This window comes from Dermacentor albipictus, chromosome 1, assembly GCF_038994185.2.
Source record: "Dermacentor albipictus isolate Rhodes 1998 colony chromosome 1, USDA_Dalb.pri_finalv2, whole genome shotgun sequence".
Classification (NCBI taxonomy): Eukaryota; Metazoa; Arthropoda; class Arachnida; order Ixodida; family Ixodidae; genus Dermacentor; species Dermacentor albipictus.
Genome location: NC_091821.1, coordinates 325,954,476 through 325,980,924, shown reverse-complemented (window position 1 = coordinate 325,980,924; position 26,449 = coordinate 325,954,476). Strand labels below are relative to the sequence as shown.

Genomic DNA, 26,449 nt, shown 5'->3' with positions numbered 1-26,449 from the left:
TTAGCAGTCCCCTTGCACACACTGTTGAATTTTATTGCGATAGCAATTATATGGACACTCCAGGCGCATTTCTGCCGTCGGCGTCGTCGTGAGGTTTCGCATAAAGTCCAACGGCGACAAACTCGTCGCCGCGCGCAGTATGCTGTATGTGCGAGTGAAAGCTTGCGAGGGTGAGCCAGCTCAGTCTCACGCACGGAAGATAGGAAAGCGGGAAGGAAGCATGCTGTTTTTCGTCACGCGCAAGGATCCGGGGGGAGGGTAGTGAAGGGAGGCGCGTTCTACTCGTGGCCGCTGCATGTTGAAAGCTATCCGCGACAGGGACAGAGTCCACCGCGCTGTGTTTTCGCGACTTGGTTCGCGTTGATGTGAGGCGCAGCACGAAGGTCAAGTCGCTCGCTGCTGCTGCCGCGCTTCCTCACCCCAGCGTTTTAACAGAGTTCCCGCGCTCATCGAGTCACATGATATTTATGATATGTGTCCGTGTTTGCTTGTGCGCGCATGACACTATGCTTATTAATTTAGTTAGTATGCCTATCTTTAACAGTTTATATCGCTGATAAAACTACTATCCTTCGTGTAGCTAGCTGTCCACTAATTTTCTATCGCTGTCGACGCTTCGTCTTTCGGGCGAAACAGCGACTTTTTTTTTAGATGCAGCCTTGTTGGTTGGGCTCCCGGCGTATTCTTGCGTTCCTTCTGCACTTCGACGCGGCTACACTGCACTGTTGGACTACGGTAAGATGAGAAATTTTGTTTCACAGTCTGCGACTAACTTCAAGGACTTTCGGCTTACGGCACGTACCGAGACTTGCGACGCAGTTGGCGAAAGACAGTTTAATGGGAAATGTTTGCGACGCTTTTCATGGGCCCCAACATTATTGTCTTTGTATGGCAGTCCACTAATTTGCTATCGCAATCGATGCTTCGCCTTTCGGGCGAAACTGGCACTTTTTTTTGCTATCATTTAATAGCTAATTAGTCAAAATTATTTGCTTAATTTATACTTGCTTGGATGATTGCGTAACCTCGTATGTCAAATTGTAGATCGCATTCAAAAAGATCATATTCAACTGTTTCAAACTCTTTATTTTTCTCACTTATTTCTTCCATATTTCAAAAGTGTCGCAAAATGTCAGAATGAGTACGAAGTGAAGACGGCCCCACGCTCTTCGCACGCCGATAGCAGCGCTCTTAAAATGAGGTTTCAATGAACCAACACTGTTCTATGGCGGACTTAGTGACCGCGAAAAAGTGACAAGGCACCGGAGTAGCTGTTGGCTGCAACTAGTGGAAAAACGCTGCGGTTTGCTTTCTCAATTTTTTTTTTCTTAGCTTCAGTCGTATTTTTAATCGACGCCTTAAGCCGGCGCGCAATGCTGAAGCAAACAGCATGACCCGGCTACTAGCTCGCAGTACTAGCCGACAGCTACATCGTCACCATGTCACTTTTTCGCGGCCACCAAGTCGGCCATTGAGCGATTATTTGAAACCCCTTTCGCACTCGCATTCTCTTTCGCGTTTTGCGCTACAACTTTAAAGAGCGGATAACATAACTAGTGAAACCGTAGCGAGCATTATGCGGGTAATTATAAATTTAAACAACAACTTTTGACTAATTAGCTAATTAATAGTAACAGAAAAAAATTCACCAGTGCGCGCAAGGCGCTTGCTAACGAAACACCGTTGGTCCCATCGTCCTGTAGCCGCTGGCTTTTTTTTTTTTTAACAGCTTGGCCCGCGTTAGCGAAGACACGTGGTATACGTAAAACTGGTGCTCGTCGCAGCTCACGTAGCCTTTTATGTCGCGATGTCGCCGTCATGCTGTGCAGGGCGAGATGCCACATGCACGGAGGAAAGCGCGGCCCGTGCGCCGTGCTTGCTGGAGGTCACGTGATCTGCGTCGTTTGCCTGAGCAGGCTTGCGAGGGCGAGCCGAGAAGGTTCGCGGCTTCCCGCGTGCTCTGTATTGCAGGTCACGTGATCTGCTGACTTTCGGAGGCATGAGGACGGCGCGAAACCACCTCTTTGGTACAAACACACGCGCTAATCGCCAGGCCAGCGTCGGGACGGTCGCGGTGAACTCTGTCCTTGCTTGTCCTTGGGCGCACTACCCGGCCGTTTGCATAAACAATTCATATTGTCTATGAAATGACGAGGCATCGCTGGCAATGCTTCACCCTCCAAGCGAAATCACGTATTTCTTCAATTAGGAATTGCACTACAAAGGTAACACACTACACGCCCTGTGTTATATATTTCGTATTTTCAGAGCAGAAAACAAGGCTTTCATGTTTACTTAACAGCCAACACCCTTGTTCTTTCTTGGTCTAATAACTTCTGCTCAGAACTAAAAATTGTTGACGGTACAAATGATAGCAGATAAAGGTTACTTACCAATATCTCATGCAGTGCCGAAAACAGCACAAAGATGTGGTCGACAGATTTGTTTGATAGTTGCGCCTCGTGTTGTTTGATAAGTGTGCATTACAAGAGCATTTTCTAAATGTGCCTTATATAAAAAAATTACATTATGGGGTTTTAAGTGTCAAAACCACGATCTGATCATGTGGCACGCCGTAGTGGGGCACTCTGGAATAATTTTGATCACCTAGGGTTCTTGAACGTGCACTTAAATCAAAGTACACGGGTGTTTTTTTTTTTGCATTTCGCCCCCATTGAAATGCGGCCGCCATGGCCGGGATTTGATCCCGTGACCTCGAGCTTTGCAGGTCTTATTTGAAATGGAAAAGCATTAGGCAGCTTACACAGTTGGCCACACAAAATGGCGACTTTGTTAGTTTAAGTCAGACGGTTTATAGGAGCAGTAAACAATTTGAAACTTTCAAGGTATTGGAAATGAATATATATATATATATATATATATATATATATATATATATATTGCAAGCTTTCTTTGCTCCCAGAAATGTGCGGGCCAACCAGTCATAGGCGACTTCTTATGTCCATCAGCTGGAAGCAATGGCAGGTCCAGGTGGGGGGCCCTGCCACCACACTTCACGCACCAGCTACTACAAGAAAGTGGCACAAAGAACGTGGATTTCTCATGGTTATGCAAAATGTGCAACCTTTACATGTGAGACCTTTACATTTGAAACCTTTGGACTATGAATCAAGAAGGGATGTCCACTCCTTGAAAAAATTAGTGCAGCTTGCATTATCTTGTGAAACGACCTAGTCTACCCAATGAGTGAAATGTCATAGAGTGAAAGCGCTCAGTGGTTAGTCTTATCAAACCAGGTAAACCCACATAAAAAGCTGTCAGCAATTTGAGTCTTGTGTTATTGACCTCAATGCATTGTAGTCTTCTCAAACCGAAAAGGACAATATTTTTACTCAAGCCAGACTGGATTACAACCAGGTCTTGAACTTATGAAAGTTACTTGTTTGCTTTCTCACAGACTCGCAAGTCCAAGGGCTCTGGCAATGCTTCACCCTCCAAGCGAAATCACGTTACCATGTCAGTTTCTTAGCTGCAAATCCTTGCTGATATGAGCCTCATGATACCTGTTATTGCTGATTGTGTGGGGTTACCATACTTACCTGTGTATCATAACAACTATAACAATGTCTCTTGCCCCCCCCCCCTTTAAACCTGCCTGCAGGCACCTTTGTGCTTGTGAAATGAGGTTGGTGTGCTTCTTGGCCAAAAGTGCACTTTCTTTTTTGACTAGTTGCCTGCTGCAGTACCCACTTTTACACAGTGGCAATTGGAAGAGGTGCCACTTGCTCTACCACTGAACACTCACATCCTAACAAAATATAAGCATGCATGAAGGACGCAACACAGGTACAAGTAAAACACTGTTAAAAACACTCTCTTCTTTATTTTAACAAAACTGATAGGCTCTTCTGTCATGGTGTCAAGTAAAAATATACAACTAGGTCAACAACAGATAAGTACAACCAGTTTGTACTGTGCACACATGGTAAATAGAGCTTTCTGTCTGCAAGTTTACCTATTAACCTACCGTGTATTGCTTGAATGAAATTTTTGTATCAGATAGATAACAATGCGTGCATTCAAACATGGTGTACACAGGCCACAGTTGCTAGAAGCAAGAGCAAAATGTATTCAATGCAGCTAATCAGAATGTTCCCATTGACATCTTTTTTTCCTTCATGTACAAATGTAATATCTACTGCTTTTTCACGTGCCCCTTGCGCCTATGGCTCGCAGTTTCATTGGCAATTAAAAAGTTCATTTTGTTGCTGCAAACTGTTATGAGTCTGTACTACACACTACTATTACTCTCACTGCAGTCAAGGTGCTGCACTAAATGTTGGCACTAGTGAGTCGATATACACACTATCAAGTAATATATCTCTGGCAAAACCATTTATGCAAAAAAAAGAAAGAAGGTTCAGGTAAGAAGCAATAAACATGCACCAGGTCTCTCACACACTGTTTAACTTGAAATAGAAAAATCACACAATCAATCACTAAATGGGTACACAAAGAGGAAACGATACACTTTTGAATAGGCAGTGCACACCCTTTTGCCACAGCATCTCAGCTAGGATGCCACTTGAAGGAACATTGTCTTTGACCAAGCTAATCTCTAAGGAAACATTCGAGTGGAGGCTAAAACCCTCTTTGTTTGGGCAAGTAAAATGACTTAAAAAATAAAGGCGACCCTTACAGGTGAGAAGGTCTCGTCACAAAAGAAAAGCTGTGAGATTTATGCATGACTCTGACAAACTAAACCTCAGAGCAACGGAAATGCCACAAACCACTGATCACGAAAAGACACTAGAGCAACTACACCAAACAACACCTGTGGCCGACAGAGGTACTATGAGCCATCTGTTGTAAGAAGATGCGAAAATAATTAACACAATTTCTCACTACATTTGCTGGGCATCCAGAACACTAAATAACCACAAGTTCTAGACAACTATGACCAGCCTATAAGTGCTGTTTCAGAAATACTAAGGTAGTGAACAACAACTGCTGCCGCAATTTTACAAAGGAAAGCACCAAAGGGAGACCTCGGTAAAGACAAATGGACGGTGAAGCTGTACAAATTACATTGGCAAGTACAGACCTTCCAGCTTGGTAAAAAATAATAGATCCATGCTACAGGTCCAATGACTCGTCTGCAGCTTTTCAGCCTTTCATCATAGCTTTAATGCTTCCTTGAACATTTTACACATCATCACCTTACTCACACGTCAGCCACATTTAGTGCCAACTAGGCCGAAGCAGACACTGTGAGAGCTATGCTTATGTCAACTGATAAAAGGATATGCAAGTTTACTTCAGTCCCTCATCGACATGTGAGCCACATTTCAGGCAAGCTAGGACAAAGCCGACACTCTGAGGGCTATGCTTACGTCAACAGATAAAAGGATATGCAAGTTTACATAGCTGCAGAAAAGAGTTAACATGGGCATTTTTAATGTGCCCTGCAACACATATTGAACAAGGCAGACTATTTAGACCAGCCCACTCACCATATAATGTCATCGACAGCCAGCTCAACTACTTAGCATCCACATGCTGCAGAAAACACACAATGCCGAAAAGGTAGCTTGTTCTCTCTCACCGCTGTTTGAAATTCCCTGTCATAATTCAGGTCAAGTGAGATAAACTGGTACAAAATAGTTACTAGTTAGATCCCTCCTGACAATAGAAGAAACAACTGGGGCAGATACTTCAAACACTTGAAAAAGGGTCAAAGCAGCAAGCAAAAGAACAAAGTGTGCACCTATAGCTAATTGTAACTGAATGAAGCATGCAAGATAGAAAAGGAACTAAGAGTACACCATGATGACGTGTCACTGGGCAAACCATTGCTCTCACTAGCAGAGATTTGCAGCATCTAACATTCTGGAAGGCTTAGAAGGAGAGGAAAAGCCCTGAAGCCATGGTGAGCAAAGACATTATGCAACTCATTGCTTTGCTGATACAAAACAAAGGGGAAAAAATTATTTCAAGAGGAAGTCTGCAATACGACTGCCCTTTTATACCAAAGACATTGCATAATGAAGTTAAAATGTATTGCAGAGCCCTTTTCTGACTAAAATTCCCATAAAGTGAATTCAAGATATTGCAGAGCCTGAATTAAAGGTATGGTAAAAATCCGAAGTATTTGCAATCAATGAAACATGAAGGATTACATCCTAAATTACAGAGAACAGCAACGGCATTCTAGTTCCTAATTCCAAAAGCAGATCAACAGAAATAACAAGGAGCTTTGTGACAGACCTAAAAGAACATATTCCAAATAACTGAATAAGTGCAAGATGCTACACCGCAGGTAAGGATATTCTCTAAAATGAGTATTTGCTATGCTTCTAATGACAGGATAACACAGTGCTGTAGTGGTGAAATGAAATGCGAATGGGAAAGTGCAAGTTGAAAAGCAGAACACCTCCTATGAGTCATCACTTGAGAGTGCAATTTCGCACCACTCCAGTCATAAAAAGTGGTGTAGGCCCCGAAGCAAGCAAATAATTAGTCCTCATTTGTCGATGACGGCACTTTTCGACAAAACTAAAGCTCTAACAGCAATTTCACCATCCAGTAATGTGCTCTGAATTATTCAATAAGGACTGCACCCACAAAAGCGTTTTTGCATCAATGGCAAAAGGGGCCATGGAAGTCTTAGGCTTCGCACAGCCAAAGGTGGGGGACACAAACTGCTGGGCACACAAAAGAAAGCAGAAAGGTTTACAAAAGAACTTAATCAGAGCACAAAAGAATGCAAGCAGGGCACGGAGCTTTGGGTACGGAAAGACACTTGGAACTGTGATGAACAGCTTTGCACTTAAAGAGAGTTAGCTTGCTGTTCTCTGGTGGCTCTTTCTGTGTCTGCTGAGATGCTAAAAAGTGTCACCATGTAGGTGTCCTTTTTTTCTTGAAAGGGGCTATAGGATCACACATGCTATAATATTTTGAAGACTATGGAAATGTCATATACAGTCATTACGTTAGGTGGCAAAGTGTCTAGGCTTTTGAACCAAGAGATAAAGAGCAACAATGCAATTGCCTGCTGCTAAACTTTTTGACTTCTGCTTTGGACTGAACTTGATGCACTTATCACTTTCAGTCCTAAGGAATCAATGGGTGCTAAGAGCTATTCAAGGTGGTTGGTTTTTAATATAACCTATGTCATTTATGCAATCGTTAGGTATAAATGATATATGCAAAAACTCAGTGTATTCCACAAAACCAGTAGCTGCTCTTCGTTCAGACTATATTTGGCTAACCCCAAGTTGAAAGGAGTTACCCAAATCAGCTCAAATACCAAAAAGTGCCCTCAGCATGCGGGCATGCACAGTTCCACACATTTTTCAACCAGCTTCTTTGTAAACAGTAACATCTTCTTCCATAGTTTTGATGTCTCATTTTTTAAAGAAACAACACTTGACTGAGTAACCACTGTTCTGGGAAAGCCCAACAAAATCACAAGCAAGCTTTTACATCTTGCAACGCCTCTCAACTAGACTTAACACAAGGAATGGTCTGCATGGACTACTCTACTTACCCACCTCGGTAAAATTCCACGTGTAAGAGCACGTGCAATAGCTGTGCCCATATTAACACCTGAAAGTTAGCAACACTTAGCAAATAACATTGATGCAGCCATGCAAGCATTTTTGTTCTTTACAATGACTGACACCATCTTAGTCGATGGAAGCCGACACACAAGCAGCACCACTGACAACTTCACAAGTCCAGTAGTCAAGCAGTACTGTGACTAAAGTGCATCCGATAAAACTGTTTCTGCATGTAAGTCATAACATGCACTTCTTTGGCACGAGTGCACATGCCCCTGGCTCCTTCAAGCACGTTGACCACATGCTCTCAGTCACACTCCTTGCCAGTGCAGAAGCCCGCATTTTTTTTTCTTTGCTCCTGAGATAATAAATCACAGCCATTCCTCTCTTCCAGCACACGTACACCAGGAGGGCTGCTGCTCAACTACCATGGTGTCCTGTCACTCACTGAAGCCCATCACTCACCGTGGAAGGCAAATTCACAACCGCACGAAGTTCTGGCCGCCCTTCGTATGCTTTATGCTTCTGTTTCTGTTCTGACTACTCCAGGAGCCCAAATATTTTTCTCCTGAGACAAGAAATCACAGCTGTTTCTTTCCCGGCACATGCCACAAGAGCTGTTGCTTTGCTGCTGTCACGGTGCCGTCCCTGTCCAGCCCAAGACGCTGCGTAACCAGCGGACATGACGTACCACCAGCTCGTCTTGCCACTCGCCACAACCCGACACTCGATGCAGAAAAGCCTCCTCGGCTTCAGCCCAGTTACTGGCACCCCGAGCCTTTTTGGCCTGTGTCTCCCCGTTGGTGGCAGTCGGATGAAGATGCCAGAGACAGAAGCGTCGATGCATCCAGATAGCTTCGTGGCCAGGGAACGAGAGGCAGAGCTCCTCACACAGGGCCAGCTCCTTAGACAGCAGTGGAATGCTTCCCACACGGCGCAACAGGTACTGCCGGTAATGGAAGCCACTGCAGTCTGACACGTGACCACGGACCCACTCGCGTGTCAGTTGAATCTCAGATTCCAGCATCTGTGTGGATTGTTGAGAAATGCTCATATTAATCGTATGTCCTAGAACAAAGCTCATCCAGAGAAGGACGTGGCACTAGTGTCTATGTACTACATTCTTTCAGGAGCATTTCAACAAGTATGAAAATGGCAGGAACTAAATGTACCAGTGCTGTTTGGCTTGTGGCTTACTACACCCAATTTGACCATGGCTACGTGAATGTAACTAGTGAAAACAATATTACTACAACATAATGCTAAAGTGTCTTATATTGTGCTTTAAGAATAGAGGAGTGCAAATAGTACTTTTTGAGACCAAACAGAATACGAATCGAATAGTGCCAGAAGTGTTAGCGAATTTCTGTCATGACACTGCACATTATGATGCATGGTTTATGGAAGCATGTATGGAGCATTCCAAGCACAATAAAGGAGTCCCAGCAAAGAGACTTGAAGCAATCAACAGCAGCCAAACAAGGTAGGCCGTAGCCTGAAGCCAATATTTAAACAAAAGAACTTATGTTTGCCAGGATAACAAGCACTTTCCTTGGCAGGATTTATATACAATTGCTGACCGATAATTCAAACTAGACGGGGACCATTAACTTGTCCGAATTATCAAGAGTCTGAATTACCAGATTCCCAGAATATAAGTGACTTTATTCCACAAGTGGCCAAAAAAGGCCTGGAGTATTCTCGGATTGTCACTTTCGGAGATACCTTCAAATTCAGGACTAGCGCAAGATGCATTGGCGTCTGCGAGTGACAACTAGCTTGGCACTGTGCGTAGCACACTATCTTATCACAGTGTGGAAATTCTGCCACCTGTTCACACATTTGGTGCTAGTAGTGACATAAAATATCATGAAAATGAAAAGATAGTCCAAGAATACGGTCCAAGTTGGTCAACGCCGTGTTGCTGCGAACTTGGCCTAGACATTCCATGGCCGTGATTTTCTAGCAATGCCTTTTATGCTATTCCTTTTCAGACTTCTTGCACTTCATCAGTGGTAAGAGCGACGCTCTGCACAAGTTATCAACAGGATCAGCTGGTCGTGAACAGTGGATGACAAAGTGTCATAGAATAGAGTGGAATGCATCGCTACAATATCGCAGCATGTATGTCAAACATTGTCATGCTGTCACTACAGATAGACGAAAGTACAACGAATTCATGCAGCAAATTTTCATTGGTAGCTACTACATTGACTAGGCATCACTAGTTTCAGTTCCACAGAGTGCCAGCGACATAGCCAACGTCTATGCCAGTGGCTTCTCAAGACAAAAATATTGCTATTTTGCTTGACTCTATGTCTATATTGGCACATGGTCGTGTTGTCGGAGGCCGAATTAACGCACGACACTCTGTGGGAGTCCAAATTTTCGGTCATCCTTCAACATTAAGTCTAAGGGGCTAGTGGCAGTGCTCCGAGCCTGTCCGAATAATCGACCATGTCTGAATTTGGAATGCATCATGTAACCGCACAAAAACAAGGAACAAAGAAGGAACACACAGGACAGGCGCGGACAGGCCCTTGTTTTTGTGCGGTTACATGATGCATTCCAATAACGACCACCAACTAGCCCGCTTATCCATGTTAAACATGTCTGAATTATTGGTGTCTGAATAATCGATTGTTGGCTGTAGTACAGTAGCCAACGGATTTTTCGGACTCCAAAAATTCGGACTTGTTGGATATTCCAGACTTCATAAATGCACCGTCAGGGTTCCCACAGAACTAATGCATTTTCGACCTTTCGGACGAATTTCAGTGGCAAAGTTTGATTTTCCGGACTAAATTGCTCATTCCGAACCACAATACCTGATCTTGGAGACCGCCATGTTGGATATTATGCTGGCTTGGCTTCAAGTGACCCGCTCTATAGCCTTCAAGATTGGGACGCACACGCGAAGCCCAGGTCTTGGAGGCCACACCCGCTTTTTCTTGGCCGACAAAACGCCCCAGGGGACGGCACTTCCTTTTTTTTTCGGTCAGCACTATCGTCATAATCACTTGATGTGGGATCTGTTTTTTTTTTTCTTTCTTTCTTGCTTCTTTAAGTTTTGGTTGCTAGTTTGCACATGGTGTCCTGAGAGCCGGTGTGTCTCAGAGACATCACGTCTTTATGTGTGTTCGTGCGGCTTTGCATCTGTGTGATCGGCACACATTTGTGCAGCTTCACGTTTGTGTGATCAGTGCCACCTCCGGTGCCTTCGCGAGAGTTTAGTGGTGTGAAGAAACATGGCTCGTTTCTTCGACCTCCATGACAATCTCCGCCAACGGAGATCACCAAAGCGGTGATGCTCTTGTCAACTGTATACGGAGACGACGTCACTCTTGCGCAAAACTAAGCAAATCTGATTGCCTCCAAGCGATGCCCTGCCCTCAAAGGCAGTGCATTATTAGGGATTTTCTTAAGCCGCTCTAAGCCATATAAATTTCATTTTTCTGACTGTTCGATTTTTCTGACCATATTTTGGTCCCCGCAAGGTCCGGAATATCAGTCGGCTACTGTATACAGAGAGAAGAACAAATAAGCAGTTTGTTACAGTACAGAACACTCTCCTTGGCATATGTGGTCATCAGTTATTAAAACTGGATTTAGAAAAACAGTCTTGTGGGCCAGTTAGTGTGTAGCATTAAAAATAAATCAGAATGCACATCTACAGTCACTGTAAGGTGAGAAAAGCAGTATCTCATTATTTGGAATGCACATGGCATATCATGTCACTATTACAGATAAACCTCAATATAACAAACATCAATATAACGAAATTCTCTATATAACAATGTATTTAACTTTTTATAACTTATTGTCCATAGGACACCATGTATTTAGAACCTCAATGTAACGGAAACCTGTTTATGCGCAATTTCAGTGTAATTAAATTTCACTGCCTCCACCAAGGTACACCGAAATAATAAATGGAAACATTTGCAGCTGCTGATGGTGAAATGATTGAATTACAAGTGCTTGCTGGCAAATGCACCTTTCAAATCGCATTCCACGAGACCAAGAGCAACCACCGAAGCGGAAGAGCTTCATGTTCCATACTGTCACAAGAGGAAAGGCAAGAGAAGTCCACTGGCACCCAACGGCACCGTTAATGAAGCGGCAACAACAACCAACATCATTCACATCGTCTTCTAACCACCACCAGTTCAAAAATGGGGGCCCAATCTGATGATTATTACCTGCTAGATCTCACCACAAACCACATCTGTGATAGCTGTCCCATTTGGCTGGGGTACCGCTGAGGTCCCACTGAGGTCCCGCTGCGGTCTCGCTGCTTGCAACTTTGGCAGTTCTTTCCTCAACACCTACCATACGAGGTCTGTGAGACTTCCATTTTCTTTTCTTGCCACACGGGAGCAGGCGGTAGCTGTGAGATGCTCATATTGTGACTACTGCTGCCGAAGCATCCTCTCCATGGTTGATGCCTCATGAAGGAACTCCCCTACAGTGGCAGGAGGAGGATCACGCACAAGGCTGGCAAACAGTTGCTCTTTGACTCCATGCATCAAGAGCCGCACCTTCTTCTCCTCAGACATGCAGGAATCCACTTGCCAAAATAGCCAAGACATTTCTTCAACGAACATAGCAACACCCTCGTTTGGCCTCTGATTTCGTGGCACGAGGACTTGCTCGGCTTGTTCTTTCCTTTCAGAGCTGCTGTAGGTGTCGTGAAACTGTTGCCGATATTTCTGCCAATTCATCAGAGAAGACTCGTGGTTCACATACCATATGTATGCTGAATCCTTGAGTGCAAAGTAGGCATACCGGATCTTCTTCGTGTCGTCCCAATTGTTGAAGCTGGCGACTCATTCGAAGTCACCCAACCAATCTTCAACATCCTTGAATGTGTCACTGTAGAAAGATCGAGTGTGCATGGTGCAAATGCAATCAACAAGACAGAAGCAGTTTGGGTCTCTTGCATCTGGCCTGCCATAGCGGTGGACATTTTCTTGATAGGCTTGCCAGCAGATCGAACTCAGGCAGCCTTTGCAGGCGATGACTTCTTCGGGCGACTTGGAATGAGACTGCTGGTGGCATCTGCAGCTTTGGATCCAGATTGCCTAGGGTGCCGCCTAGGTCTACCCCACACCTCCAATAAGGAAGCCAAGTCGTAGCCACGCAGCAATAACAAAACCAAAACTTCTAGCCCAAATTTCTGACTTAAATTTTTGTTTGGATCTGCCTATAGTACGAGGCGAAAATTTGGGATGCTAATAATAGGAAAAAGGAAATCGTATTATACGTGGATTTTTACGGTAATTATTTATTTGCCTGAAAGTACTGCAGCAGCTTCTTATTGGCAGCCGCGTGCTTAAACATGGAGTCCTCAACATAGTCTAAGAAATCCACAAGTGATAAGCTGGTAGCGATGTAGAAGGGAAAAAACAGCTACAGCCTCAGTTGAAGTCGGGAGCGGGGAACATCAGCGCTTGTGGGGTCAACCTCGGCACCGTCTTTGTTTGGCCGCTACTTCTGCTGTGGTCTCCCCGTCCGTCACTCGAAGCATTTTGAAGCAGTGTCAATAACAAAGTATGAAGTGGCGTCTGCCAAGGCCTCTATAAGTGATACCAGTGAACGTGTGCTGTCACACGTCTTTGCAGATGTAAACCTCGCCTGGCTAGTTCAACAATGTCATTGACATTGTCGAACTAGCCAGGTTGCCACGTGTGTATGCTGCTACGTTCAAATGGCACCCTCAGCGCGATCGATGTGTGCAGCTGTAGTGCGCAGCAGTCAGGGACGCCCATCTCGCCACCACTATCTTCGAGGGTGTTGCGGGAAAGCTCACCACCTGTCAACAGAGCGCACGTGGTCTAGGGTGGCAGAGTTCGATATATGCATTTTACGTCCGACCCCGTTGAAAATTAAAAAAATTAAATATACATGTGATTTTCCAGGTGATACAGAAAGTGTTCAAAATATGCAATAATTGGATATATCTGTGTTGTATTTATCGAGGTTTGACTATATTTTATCGTTAGAAACATCACAAGGGATGCAAGCACTGCAAAGTTTCAGGATTCTGAGTTTTTTCTCACAATTGACAACTTTCTGTTCATTCTTAGCTCACACAATAATGGCTGGCTGAGTTCAGTTTTAATGTCATTTAACCAAAGACTTCATTGATAATAGAAGAGCATCATGATGCAAAGACAGAGACATGGCATGAGCAGGCACTGCACTAGGTCTCTAATGGTATGTGAGAACTACAAAACATGAACAGTGCACAATACTGCAAAAGTATAATGCAGGAAAATGTGTTCATGCATCACATAGACTCACAAAACCAAAAAAATGCAAGATAACAAACATGATACCGTATTTACTCGTATAATGCTCACACTCACATAATGAAAATTCCATCACTATGGGTGACAATCAAAAATGTGACCTCAATTCAATACACAGCAGCACAACATCACAACCATTAAGTCACTGCAATGCACTGATTATAACTGTTTTCACTGTATTTTCTTTATGGTACTGTATTTCAGAGTTACCACGTAAATTTTACAGTTCACACAAAGCTTTACTGGAACAGGAACCACTGTACTCTTAACGTTAATGGGTAATGACCAGTAAAGCTGAGCACAGTCGTTCCAAAGGCACAACTGTGTCTTTATCCCAAGAATCATTGACTGCTATCTTATGCTTGAATTTGTTCACTCTCACTAATAGGAAAATCATCAACTCACAAGAGGGTTGCCATGAACAAAGGTATCCATAAGCCATATCCTGTACGTCCAGGCATAGTAGTTGCACCTGTACTTTTCGGCAGCCAGGAGGCACACCTTGAGCTCCTCTTGTAGAATGTTGTTGGCGCGGTCAGTGGTGTAGCTTCGTAGGTTATGTTGCATAAGCCATCGCCTGGAACAGTCATGTGCAAAGAGTCGAAGAGTTAGCTCAGCCGTACTCATTGCACAACAGACAATGGGCGAAATTCAAGATGCAAGCTTCCCTACTGAAGAGGAGACATCATGCAAAAGCTTGAAAAAAAGCAACGAGCTGGAGTTCTAAGTGTCAAGAGCAAAAAAAGGGAGTACCACACAACACGGTTGCTGTTCCAGTTATACTGATACATGCCATTTCGCAGCATCTTTTGGAGCAGCCAAAAATTCATTTTGGAGCAGTACAGTGGACTTTCGGAGCAGGTTTATCAAAGTGATTGCAAGCTATATTATATGGAGCTCTTACAGTGGGCAAGCCATGTGAAGATAGTAAGGGGTCACTGGTTTATAAACTCAATACAAACACAAACAATGACCCCCCCCTCAGCCCCCCCCCCCCCCTTCATCAATGTCCTTGCTATGGACTGCGACGAAGCGGGGGCACCTAAGATGCATCTAAAAAGCCATTAGAAAAGCACAGAAGCAGTTGGAAGTGTTCCATGCAGACTTTGGAGGCGTTCTGATAACCTTCACTGTGATCTCAGTGCTATAAATGTATCATTTAAGACAGAGCACTCTGTAAATAGGGATGCTGATAATACAGCAGAGCCTAATGTGTAGGTGCACTCTCCTCCTTTAGCTTTCTAAATAAAATTGACTTTCTTTTTTGTTTGTTGTCGCAACGCTATTACCTACAGATTATAAAAGCCCTCTAAACATCGGTAATTTTAATAAAACCATTGCTATCTACACAAATAGTTGTGCGCATATGTAGTTTGTCTTGGCATGCGCAACTTTTGCAATCGAATATAGCTGGCTAAAGTTTTTTTTATTATTATTTCATGGTTCAGTATATATGTTTACATTAAACACTTGAGTGATCAATTTCAGGTCAACTTCATCATGTTTGATCCTTCAAGAAAGCTTCCATTCCGAGATATTCATCATCATATTTCACACTCAGTAGGTTATTTTTGCATTCATATATAGGTCTGAGCCTAGACAGACCTCTCCCCCCCTCAAATCCCCAATTGATGCAGCTTATTGTGGGGAAATATCAGTTGAAAGAGGGCAGCAGCGCAGCTGCTATCATGTCTGCAAGGCTTCTAGGCTGGCATGCTACATAATGACCTACGTCACAAGATGGGTTCATCATTGCGTCGTGACTTTAGCTTTTGAATGTCAAAATTAACATACTGGGTGTCATACTTGATGATGAAAACAGTCATTGACAGGTTTTTCAAATCTCTCACAAAAACATTTGTATGATCGTGCAGGCAGTCCAGAAATGATTTTAATTCTTTCTACAATGCCAGCATTATGAAATATTTATGTAATTTTGCCCTGTGCTGTGCTTCATTGATATACCCCTACTTGAAACACTGTGACAGCTGGTGCACCTCAGGAGCGGTGCTCTCACTCGTACAACCTTTGACTCTTCAACACTGTCAGATTAGGCTGTGATGCGCGACTTCAGTTTGGCGCTTTCGCCAATCCGTCCAGTAAGTGCAAAAACAAACTTTACAAAAGCTTTTGCAGTTGTTGCCAGCACATTGCCCGTGGACCCAATCTCAGCTTCCAACAACTATCTAGCCCGTAATCTCACACTCCCAGTCATCAAAGAGGTTTACTGGTCCGAACACAATGGGAGAACATTGTTGCAATGACCTGCCACGCGCCGCAACATCAGCTGGCAGCGAATTTTTGTCACAGCCGTGCAATGAAGCTAGTCCTAAACAGCGGCATTTCGTCAGTATCCAGTGGCAAAAGTTGCTGGTTTGATGCAGAGTCGACCACAATCTTAGTAATGGCCATATGGCATTCTTAAAGCCACGTAATCAACTCGCCAACAAAAATGAAGGATAGCCACAAATTGAATAACATAAAAATTGTTCACGGCCGCCATGTCTGCGAGATCGTGCATGTCATGTTCGAAGAATCGAGTGAGACACCATACAGCGTCCGAAACTTTGGTTACTGTTTTAGATTGATTATAGAAGATAAGTGTGGGGTATGGCATGGTGCCAGTATAATCGCTCGTAGTACAATCCATGCTTAATTGGGAAAAGCTTGACTCGGTCCACCGCAAAGCAACTGCCACGTCTAAGCACGTAATGCAAGTTTCAATGGAGCGAAGAAAGAGCACTCGAGGACTATAGTTCTATTTTTGAAAGCCTTTTTTATATATTGCTGGAATATAGCAAGACGTAGCGGGGTTCGCCTCTCAGCACAGTTCGGCGCAACTGGTGCATCACCGTGTTCACAGTGAACCTATTTTGTGCGTGAATTGCACCATACTGCTGACAGCATCCTGGCCACGGTGGAAGAATATGAGAGGTGTATGAAGTGGCCTCCAAGCGAGAAAGAAGACTTGCTACCAGTGGGCGCTCTTTCGCATGGATGGCGAGGGAGAGCAGGGGCACCTGTCAGGTTCTGCTGGCTTTGCGTATGTGCATTAGAAAAGCACGCCAGAGCATAATAACTAATAAATATTGCACCAAAGCTTTTTTTATTTTTTTTATTTCAATTTTTCTCTTTTTTTTGATGGGCTGAGAAAAACATCGAAGTGAACGTAGGTATGTATAAATTGGCACCAAAAAGCATATAGGTATCTGGGTGGCTGCTGCACTCAGCAGTTTGTAATATGTTAAATTACCTCCTTAAATAATAACGACAATCGTGAAATGAAGCTGTAACACAAATTCAAAGCAGCAAAATCAGCACCCAAAAGCAGCAAGCTCCTGCAAGATGAAGCAAAGGACGTTTTGTGCAATTATTTATGCGAAGATGTCCTTATTTTGGGGGGGACTGCGGCAGTATCCATGGCACTTTCACTTTTTTTTTGCATTCTATAGTGGCTCCCGCAGCTTAAACACCCCGAAGGAGTCTGGTTGACAGTTATCGATTTTTAGTTTTAATCCCATAGGCTATCCTGCATTGTTGTGTAGATTTGAACACCTGCACGCTGGGAATCCCGCATTCACTGTTGTGGATGTGTTGGCTCAAATGTCTTCTTTACTTATGAATAATTAAGTGCCCACAATCAACTCAGCTGCAAATTTTTATTTTGGCTAGCAACTTTCGCACCCAACTTTGTTAACCATGCATGGTTACTCAAGCAGCTTTTGGGAAAGTGAGCCTGTCATTATGAAGTTGTGCACACGTAGCAATCGGTCTCGCAGCTCACTGTAAACCATTAGAAACAAAACAGAATGACAGCCTGGCATTGTCGGGCCATGACATCGAAACATGTATGCATGCATGTATGGTGACAATGGATACTAGCAGCAGGTGTGGCCTGTGTGAAATCTATCTATCTTTCTTTCTTTTTTTTTTTTTCCAATCACTACTGAAGCCCTAGTTTATCTGATCCCTTATATGGCCCCTGAACCTCCCACAGGTCGAAATTTAGTTGTGGTGTTCTAGCTGTGCACGAGTCTGCAATGAACCCGTAGCCGTGATAATTTTTCAAAACGGTACTGTAATATTGGAGTTACACGTATTTGATGATCAAAACGCGGCCCTTGCCCATTTCACTCTTTCCTTCGCTAAGCTTCGTTTGTCGGCTGCTTGCTTCTCCTAGGCGAGTGCTCCTCCAACTATCATGTGACATCATGTAAAATATGTCATCGCCAACACATTTTTCAAAATGCTGTCCACTTCAAGTACCCGTGACTCCGCACTTCATGGCTACCCACCGTTGCTGCCATGCCGGCCCATGCTCCTGCGAAGCGTGCCGCTATAGACCCTGTATTGCGCGCACATCCAGAAAGGCTCACCAGTCGGTGCTTTTGCAGCCAAGCACCACAGCTGGATTCCTTTTAGCCATCACAATATACTGTCGGACTCTGTTCGTGGAACTAATCAGACCGCTAAGCACGACTGCATTGGAATGCGAGCGATTTGGCATTTGTGTTACAGGCTGTAGTTGCCGATTTGCAAGTGCATGCAAGCGAGCAACCTTACAAGGAAGAACAGGGAGCTCATGTGCCTGCTAGTAGACTAACCGGAAGTCGTAGGTTCTTGTTCGACCAATTGACAGCGTCTGCTCCTAGTGACATCACCACATGCACCCGGGTGACATCGCAACGAGCACTGGGGATACCGGGAAGGCCCGGAGAGGAGCATGGAATTGTTTTGTAATTTTGTGGCGTGCACTGCTGCATTTACCATTGTTGATCATGGCGGCATTCTTAACTCGATGCACGTGTTTGCTTGGATTGCTTAAAAAATATTGGAGGTGGTTTGGGGCCCTTTAATTACTGACAGAGTTCTTGCAAGCTTATTTGTTCACTAACGCTTACTGGCAAGCTGCTACCCACCAGGACTGTGCTAGGAATCTACACAGTAATTGTTTTCCACTGAAACAGAGAAATCCTAATGTAGAAGATTTTGAAATTTAGCAAAGTTTATCCCTTCAGGCATGGTTTTTGTTGAGGAACGTTCGGATGTACATCATTTTAAAGCAAATATGCTAAATCTCACGGTTTCTATCGGTATGTTGGCGACCTGTATGTCCCAATCCAATCTGTAAACAAGTCGACCGAAGTCAAAACATGGTTTATGTTAGAATCAACGCCATTTTCGCTGTGCCTATGATTGGTGTTACGGTTACAGTGCTGTAGCGCCCTGTGCCCTCTTGCGCTTCAACTCCCATTTATTCGTGACATTATGGTAATGTAGCGCATTCGGTATGATGCCCGCTTCAAGAGGCAAGCAATTTTGACAGTCGAGAGTGTGGGAAACTTTGCTATGACTCAGCGGCTTGACGTCAATGATTCAACGATTCATCGATGGCAAGACCAACGATGGGCCCTCAATAATCTCAAGCCGGCTGAAAGGGCTCTGTGGACCTTGCAGTGGCCTGGTAGTGTCCCCAACTCAAATGGTTTTGCGGCCTCTTAAGAAGTACTTAATCTCAAACAAGTTCGGAGATGATGTCACTCTAGGGTGATCATTTTCAGACATAGTTTCGCTTTTGTGAGGCTTGGCTCGTCCCGCCACCGATCCCCTCAATGTATATGGCTGACGGCACTCTTGGCACTGATAGCAAGCTTGCACAGCGTCAAAAACACTTGTCGGGGACACTTTCAGTGACGAGTCACGCGAAATTTCGCAAAAGTGAACCTATCTCTGAAAAGGATCGCCCAAGAGAACTTGTTTGCTAATTGTGATTTCTTGAATAAAGGTCCCATTTCTTTTTCTTTTCATCTCGTGTTACATTCACGGTCTGATTTTTTTTTTTTTTCGCTTGAACGGAAAGTCGACGCTCGCGTTACAATCGTGGTTGCGTTACATTAGAGTAAATACGGTATTTAAGCATAAGAGACCTGTGATGTTACCTGGGGTTTATATACCAGTATGCTTCTTCAACATGTTTCGTGTTATCAATATCTTAGTGTCACTCCTGATCTAACATGAAAAGCACACATCAACCATGTAATAATTAATAGTGCTAATCGAATGTTAGGACACCTACCTGCGACAAAATTTTAGTAAATCCCCCGTTACACAAAAATTGCTTCTATACGAAATATTTGTCCGCTCTAAATCAAAGTATACCACTACTATTCGGGATCTAATCACATTAACTTAAATAATGCTCTTGAACTGGTTCAGAATAATGTCACTCATTTTATTGTAGCTAACTATTGTCACACAGCTAGTGTAACATTGATGAAAGTCTGTTTATCATTGTCCCCATTTATCACTAATTGTAAAAGCTTTTCATTTACGCATGTTTCATAGGGTCTACTATCAGCATTTTTTACAGGTGGAACTCTTCCCTGTGCCTACATACCATTCATGGCAAGTTGACCATAACTAAGCTGGGTGTGGGACCTGTTGTACAAACACCTTTCTGGATTCTTTGAATTAGCACACATCACGATACTGGAACTGCCTGCCCACTAACATGCTTCTATCACGAATTATACCTTGTTGAGACGTTTGTTCACGTTTTTACATTGCAATGGATGTACCCTATGACCATTTTTTTTTCTGTTAGTATGCTTTCTTTTCTCTCTCTTTGCATATTTATTGTTTTATGGTTGTTTTCACTTTCTTCTTGTTCTATTTCACTCCATGATAAATTTTTGTCGGGATCATCTCGCTATCATTCTTACTTATATTGTATACAACTTGCCATATTTTTGCCATTGTTTGATAATCTGCAGGCCACAACCCCTTGCAATGCTTTTGTGCTTGAGGGCAAATGAAATAAATTAATTAATTAATCACTGTATGCCACAGAAAAAACAAATTGTTAGGCAACAGAAAACCCTGACTCTGAGAGGTCCAGTAGTACAACTAAATGTCAAAGATGATGCTGAAACCACGTGATTACATCTGTGTAAACAAACAGGTAGTCAGGCTAATGCTTACTGAATTCATCTGCAATGCACAGCAGTGAACCTCTCGGTGCATTTCATGACTGCCCAAAGTTTCTTCTGCAGTCATGCTCTAAGTTGCAAACACACCAACTGAAGCAATCTTGTGACTAGGCTCACCTGTGCGAGAACACTTCTGAACACTTCGGCTTTCGTGTCAGGACAAGCTGAGAAAACTTCAGCTCCTCTTGAAATGTTGTCTGCTTGCACAAGAAGAGCTCCTTCCTAAAAGACAGAAAGCATGTAATAACATCACCAAGTACATTGCTCCTGCACAAAATCAATGCATATAATGAAACTGTGTGTCCCACCTGATATTCCAGGCCAACTGTACATCTGGGTTTATGAGAATAATTATTCTTGACCATCCAAGAACGATATCTTTTTCTGTAGAAATGCAAATTGCATTCGTTAGAAGTCAAACGTACATGAGAGAGATGACCACATGATCCACTCATTTTGTCTGGTTATAAATACTCGCTTACTTTTGAACATAAGGTACATTTGACAGCGATGCAGCCCTACGTTATACCTGGTACATAAAATAATAAAGCTGTTGCTGCAAGTGCTATGCATGTTGAAACAGACATCATAACAATTAAGGACAAACCCACGCCTGATTAAAGGAAGCCTAGCTCAGACAGTCATACAGAGATTAGAAACAGGATACCAAACGAACTGAACCGAAAACAACAACAAAATTATATAACGTGCAAACCTGAACTGAACCAGAATGTTGCAATTTCTATTTATTCCCACACAACCAAAAAAAAAAGAAAGAAGCAGAAGAATTCTCATTTCATGTTGGCCACCTTCTCCGTTCCTGTTCATCTGCGCCTTGCCTGCACTTGTGCTTATACAAAAAAAAAAATTTATGGGGTTTTAGGTGCCAAAACCATTTTCTGATTATGAGGCACGCCATAGTGGAGGACTCCGGAAATTTCGACCACCGGGGGTTCTTTAACGTGCACCTAAATCTAAGTACACAGGTGTTTGCGCATTTCGCCCCCATCGAAATGCGGCCGCCGTGGCCGGGATTCGATCCCGCGACCTCGTGCTCAGCAGCCTAACACCATAGCCACTGAACAACCACGGCGGGTTGTGCTTATACCATGCCACTTTATCTGTAAGTACACAAGGGCTTGCTGATATTTTAAAAGCGGTTGCACTTTTATTGAAGTATTTAATGTGATTTGTAAGGATGCAGGCATTTCAGTCACACACTCACAGGCATGACCTGAAATAATATTCCAGCAGTGAGGGGCCTATATACTCATAGAAATTAATTACTTTCTAGATAGGCAGTGACTTTTGGAGCTGTTCGACATTGGCTAGCCTCCATCACTAATTATATTTCTAACTTCACAATTGGCTGGCATCTGCTCTTACGAACAATTCTTGTGTAATAACTTTTTTGTGAATGTGGCCATTGAGCTTTTGTACAAAATAATTTTACACTGTTTTCCTGTAATTATCTTCACGTTATGCAAACAAACATAAATCAGTTCAAATCAGCTTCAACTGCCATTAGTTTCCTCTCAAGTTTCACAGGAACTGAACTGTTTTTACTGAAATGGAAAAAGCTTCAGCTGGACACTAAACAGAACACAGCGATCTAGCAAGTCGCAACTCATAAAAACTGGAGAGTGTGAAACAAATAATGTGAAATAAAAACAGTGCGGCATTTTATGAAAATATATAGACTCTTAAACTGTCTATTCTGCTTAAGTCAGTCTTGGACTTTTTGTTATCTCTAGGAGTTCTTAAATTGGTTTGACACAAACCAATTCAAAGCTTTCATTTAGTTTAGTTGTTTTTTTACTTTCCAGTAGGAGTGTGCAAATATAAAAATTTTCAAATATGAATACATAGCTTCAAATATTGAACTGAATATCACATAATGATATGCACATGCATTTATTAACAAGTTGGGTTAATTTCATATGTTTAAACAATGCAATTGCATTACCAATGTTACAAGGCTACACTAGTACACTAAAACATTGTGTATTTTGCTCATGTTAGCTTGGAAAATGTAGTGATTCCCACTAGCTGCATCAAATGCCCGTAAACTCGGAGGCATTTGAACCTGTGCCAACTGTCACTCATCGCACTTGCTGTCAAGCAATAAGCTCAGAATTTGGGGGTGATGCTGCAATAAAAAAATCCACCAATGATTACGATGTTCCCTAATGCAAAACTTGCTGCATGCGTGTTTTCATTTAGCAACATATTGGCTGGCGCAGACAATCTCTCTCGTGCGGCACGTTGCAAATGGAGCGAAGTGTGCCGTGATTGTCTCGCTAATCGGGAGACCGCGAGAGAAAGAGCGTGGGTAATGTGTGGGCACGATACACAGCAGCCGCCACAGACAACCTCCGCTCATGCAGCGCTTTATTACAAACAAACGACGCGCGCTACTCTTACGCCATCTCGCAGCATAGTCGCCGCAAGGCCCCTCGTGCATGGCACTACGCTTTTATTCTCACACTGTCGCTGTACCCCCTCCTCCGCTTTCCTCCTCGTGTTCTCTTCGCTGTCGCCGTTTTTTTCATCCCCTGCTGCGCTCTGCCTTCGCTCTAACCTTCCGCTGTGCTCATTCGCTCGGTTACGCTCGCCGCAGGAACGGGTGCCTAAAAGCTGCACTCCAAAAAGTGCACCTTCGCTGTCAGCAAACCCGTGCCTCTTGCTACTGGGAGGCTGGCTCTGCCACACAATTTAGCCGTTTAGTGGCCAAGTGTGCTTTACAGGCGAAATTTCACTAGCAGCACGAAATCGTCACAAAATTCGGCACAATATCGCCCCAATATTCTTAGATTAATAGAAACGAATGTTAGAACCGTGTTTGCTCCCGCACGGCCAGAAATATATTCTATTTGATTCGAATATTCGTATCCAACCGAATATTGGAACATTTTTGAAAATATTGCCCTAAAATCCCATGTGTTATAAATGCAACTAATCTTTGGCAAATATAATATGAAAGGAAAATTGTCATCCACCAGAACGTAGCACACAGATACAAAGGAAACTCATACAGGTTTCTCAGAAAGAAAGCTTCGTATTTGAGGAAAAATTCATGCTGGATTGGAACAAAATTTACGTTTGAGGGATTCCATGGAACTGATTTGCCAAATCTATCATATGTAATTGATGCTTGATGCAAACTGACCTTGTATTTTCAGGTAGCCGATATTATTTAGGGTTCTAAAGAAGGAAGCATTACAATGCGGCTAATGTAAGTGTATATCTCTTCCACAGACCCACATTACCACTTTTAGCCCCCACCAATGCAGTTTCCTGTATTATTATTTGTATAAGTCACCTGCTATTTGATTACCTAGTACTAATTTTGTGCCGGCTGACTGCCAGTGCAAGATGCTACAGTGGCGCACAGCCATACCATGCGTATAGAAGATACACTGATTGAAGAAGAAGTATAGAAGAGGTATAGAAGATACACCTGCATGTAGTGTGTGCAACATCTGTTGTGTAAGTGAAGCAGCATCCAGTGGGCACAATAGGCATGAGGTAATAACCAAATGCAACAGTACGTCTGCAGTTACCATTGTCATTGGCTGAACAATGGGAACATAAATAAAACATGCACGAAAAAGAAACTTGTGGTCCATAAAGATGCTACTGTTACATATTTCATTATAACTGCCGTTGAAAGAAATTCTCTGTCACTTATAGTATAGTGGATGGCCTAAATATTCACGTCAATTGACTGTAGAGTATGTTTGATGCAGGACTCTGTACGGTAAATGTATAGGGTGTCCCAGCTAACATTAGCCAAGCTGTTCATTGAAAGAAAGGATGAAAAATAAGCATGGTGCAGATATAGACTTATGGTGCTCGGTTTTGGACCTCTGATGACTGAACACTGTAGGTTTTATAATTGTATCTTGCAACATGTTTTTCTTTTTTTTTTTTCATTGAACAGCTTAGCAACATTAGCTGGGATACATGGCAGATGCAATCTGTAGAAACAGTGCCAGTGATTAAAGTTCTGTGGGAAAGTGCACTGTTCAAAAGAATGGTACTTTTCGTAGCTAGGTTTATCAAAGGTTCCAGGAATTCAACAAGAAAGGCCAAACATTCTCATGTTTTTACACGAATTTTACACTTTACTAATCTTCAGTACAGACAATTATTTGAAATGTCCCTGTTGAGTACAAGTAGATCTGACAGTGGAACACTTTTTATTGTGAGAAAATATGGTTGTCTAATTATTTTAACTGCAGATTTCTGCATTGATCGTACTCAAAAGACCAAACATTAGTCAGCAGCTAAGTAGAAAACAAAAGTACATTTGCAGCTGACATTTCTTGAATGTAAATTAAAGTTGGCAGTGCTTCTAGCTACATGAGAAAGGTGGTCACACAAATGTACACAGCACATCTCTCAATATCTCATTGCATACCTTCTATAAAAAAAAGAAAAAAAAGCTTGTTTTTTTTTTTCTGGGCTCCAATAAATTGTCGCAGAGTTTTGTGCTATGCGTCATCATGCAAGTGCAAAAATACTCACCGTGCCTTGCAATGTTGTTGCGTGCTTCAATCAGCTTTGTGTATGCATAACTATACACATGAGGAACGCACCAACTTCCAAGAGCCAAATGACCATCCACGCACACCACTGGACTACGATTGCACGACGAGTTGCTTACTGGCACCACATCGAACTCCTTCCTGTCGACATAATAAGCATTTGTTGGTTTACGGTCACTTAGTGTGGAACCACAGAGCACGACGACCAATTTTGTTAAAACAACCAAGACAGGTTTCACACGGTTATACGTATGAACATGAAACGTGGGAATATGTTCCAACGTTGAGATTCATGCAGCACATACACAAATGGTTCCTTCTTGAAGACGTTTCCGAGATCTTGCAAAATGCGCTCGGCCAGCGATTCACTTTCCATGGTTGCCATGAGCCTGTGGTGAAAGAAAGTGATAGGAGGCACATTAAAGAAACCAACAAGATGTTTCTGAGCTGCAGCGCAAACAGCAGGGGTTATTGTCGACATTCCATCAGAGCGTTTTGCGAATGCAACATAACACGATTTTACTGAACGCTTTTTTACGGCGAGGAACAAAAATTACTGCGAACAACAAGGCGCAAACCAAGCGTTATATTTGCTAGAGCAGACTGCACAAGTGCCCGAACCAAAAGCCGCACCTGGCAACACCTTTCGCGATTGCTCGCGATCAACACAGATGACTGTAACATTAATGACACAGTCTATAAACGTTAGTTCTACCTGTGCGATGCTTTCGTATTTGGAGCTCCTGTGAAGACGTAGCCTCGGTTATTCACCACTTTAGGCACCGAGCCATGCCAAGAGGGACCTTGCAGTCGTCTTGTAAGCGACAAGCCCTTGAAAATGTGCGATATATGAGGGCAAAAACGAAATAACTGTCATTACAAGACTTGGTTTCCCATAAGCTGCGTCCCAGGATGCCGCTACGGGAACCCAGTGCGGCAAATTAGAGCTCGTTCAAGTCAATCTGGTGTATTAGCGAGGGCTCAAGTCCCGTTGCTACGCATTTCTTGTTTATTTTTTCGTGTTCAAGTAAAGCTGCCGGTGTCGAAGCCGTTGGCGAAGCCGGCGAGCAATC

The 26,449-nt window shown here is 43.2% G+C and overlaps 2 protein-coding genes across 2 annotated transcripts in view; one reads left to right on the top strand and one right to left on the bottom strand.

Annotated features, from left to right (window-relative positions):
- The window catches only part of LOC135908910 (uncharacterized), a 662,802-nt gene extending 659,254 nt beyond the window's left edge, over positions 1-3,548 (top strand). Inside the window, exon 4 of the mRNA XM_070535435.1 lies at positions 3,419-3,548. Coding sequence (XP_070391536.1) covers positions 3,419-3,507 — 89 coding nt within the window. The 3' untranslated portion in view covers positions 3,508-3,548. The remainder of the gene's footprint in view (positions 1-3,418) is intronic.
- Positions 3,549-3,819: 271 nt separating this feature from the next.
- On the bottom strand, positions 3,820-26,416 carry temp (protein prenyltransferase alpha subunit repeat-containing protein tempura). The gene is made up of 7 exons (XM_065441088.2): positions 26,092-26,416; positions 25,682-25,765; positions 25,357-25,517; positions 21,135-21,210; positions 20,944-21,048; positions 14,243-14,414; positions 3,820-8,550 (listed from the first exon to the last, which is right to left on the bottom strand). The coding sequence occupies exons 2-7, from the start codon at positions 25,759-25,761 to the stop codon at positions 8,158-8,160; spliced, it is 987 nt and encodes a 328-aa protein (XP_065297160.1). The 5' UTR covers positions 25,762-25,765; positions 26,092-26,416; the 3' UTR covers positions 3,820-8,157.
- Between the last annotated feature and the right edge of the window lie 33 nt (positions 26,417-26,449).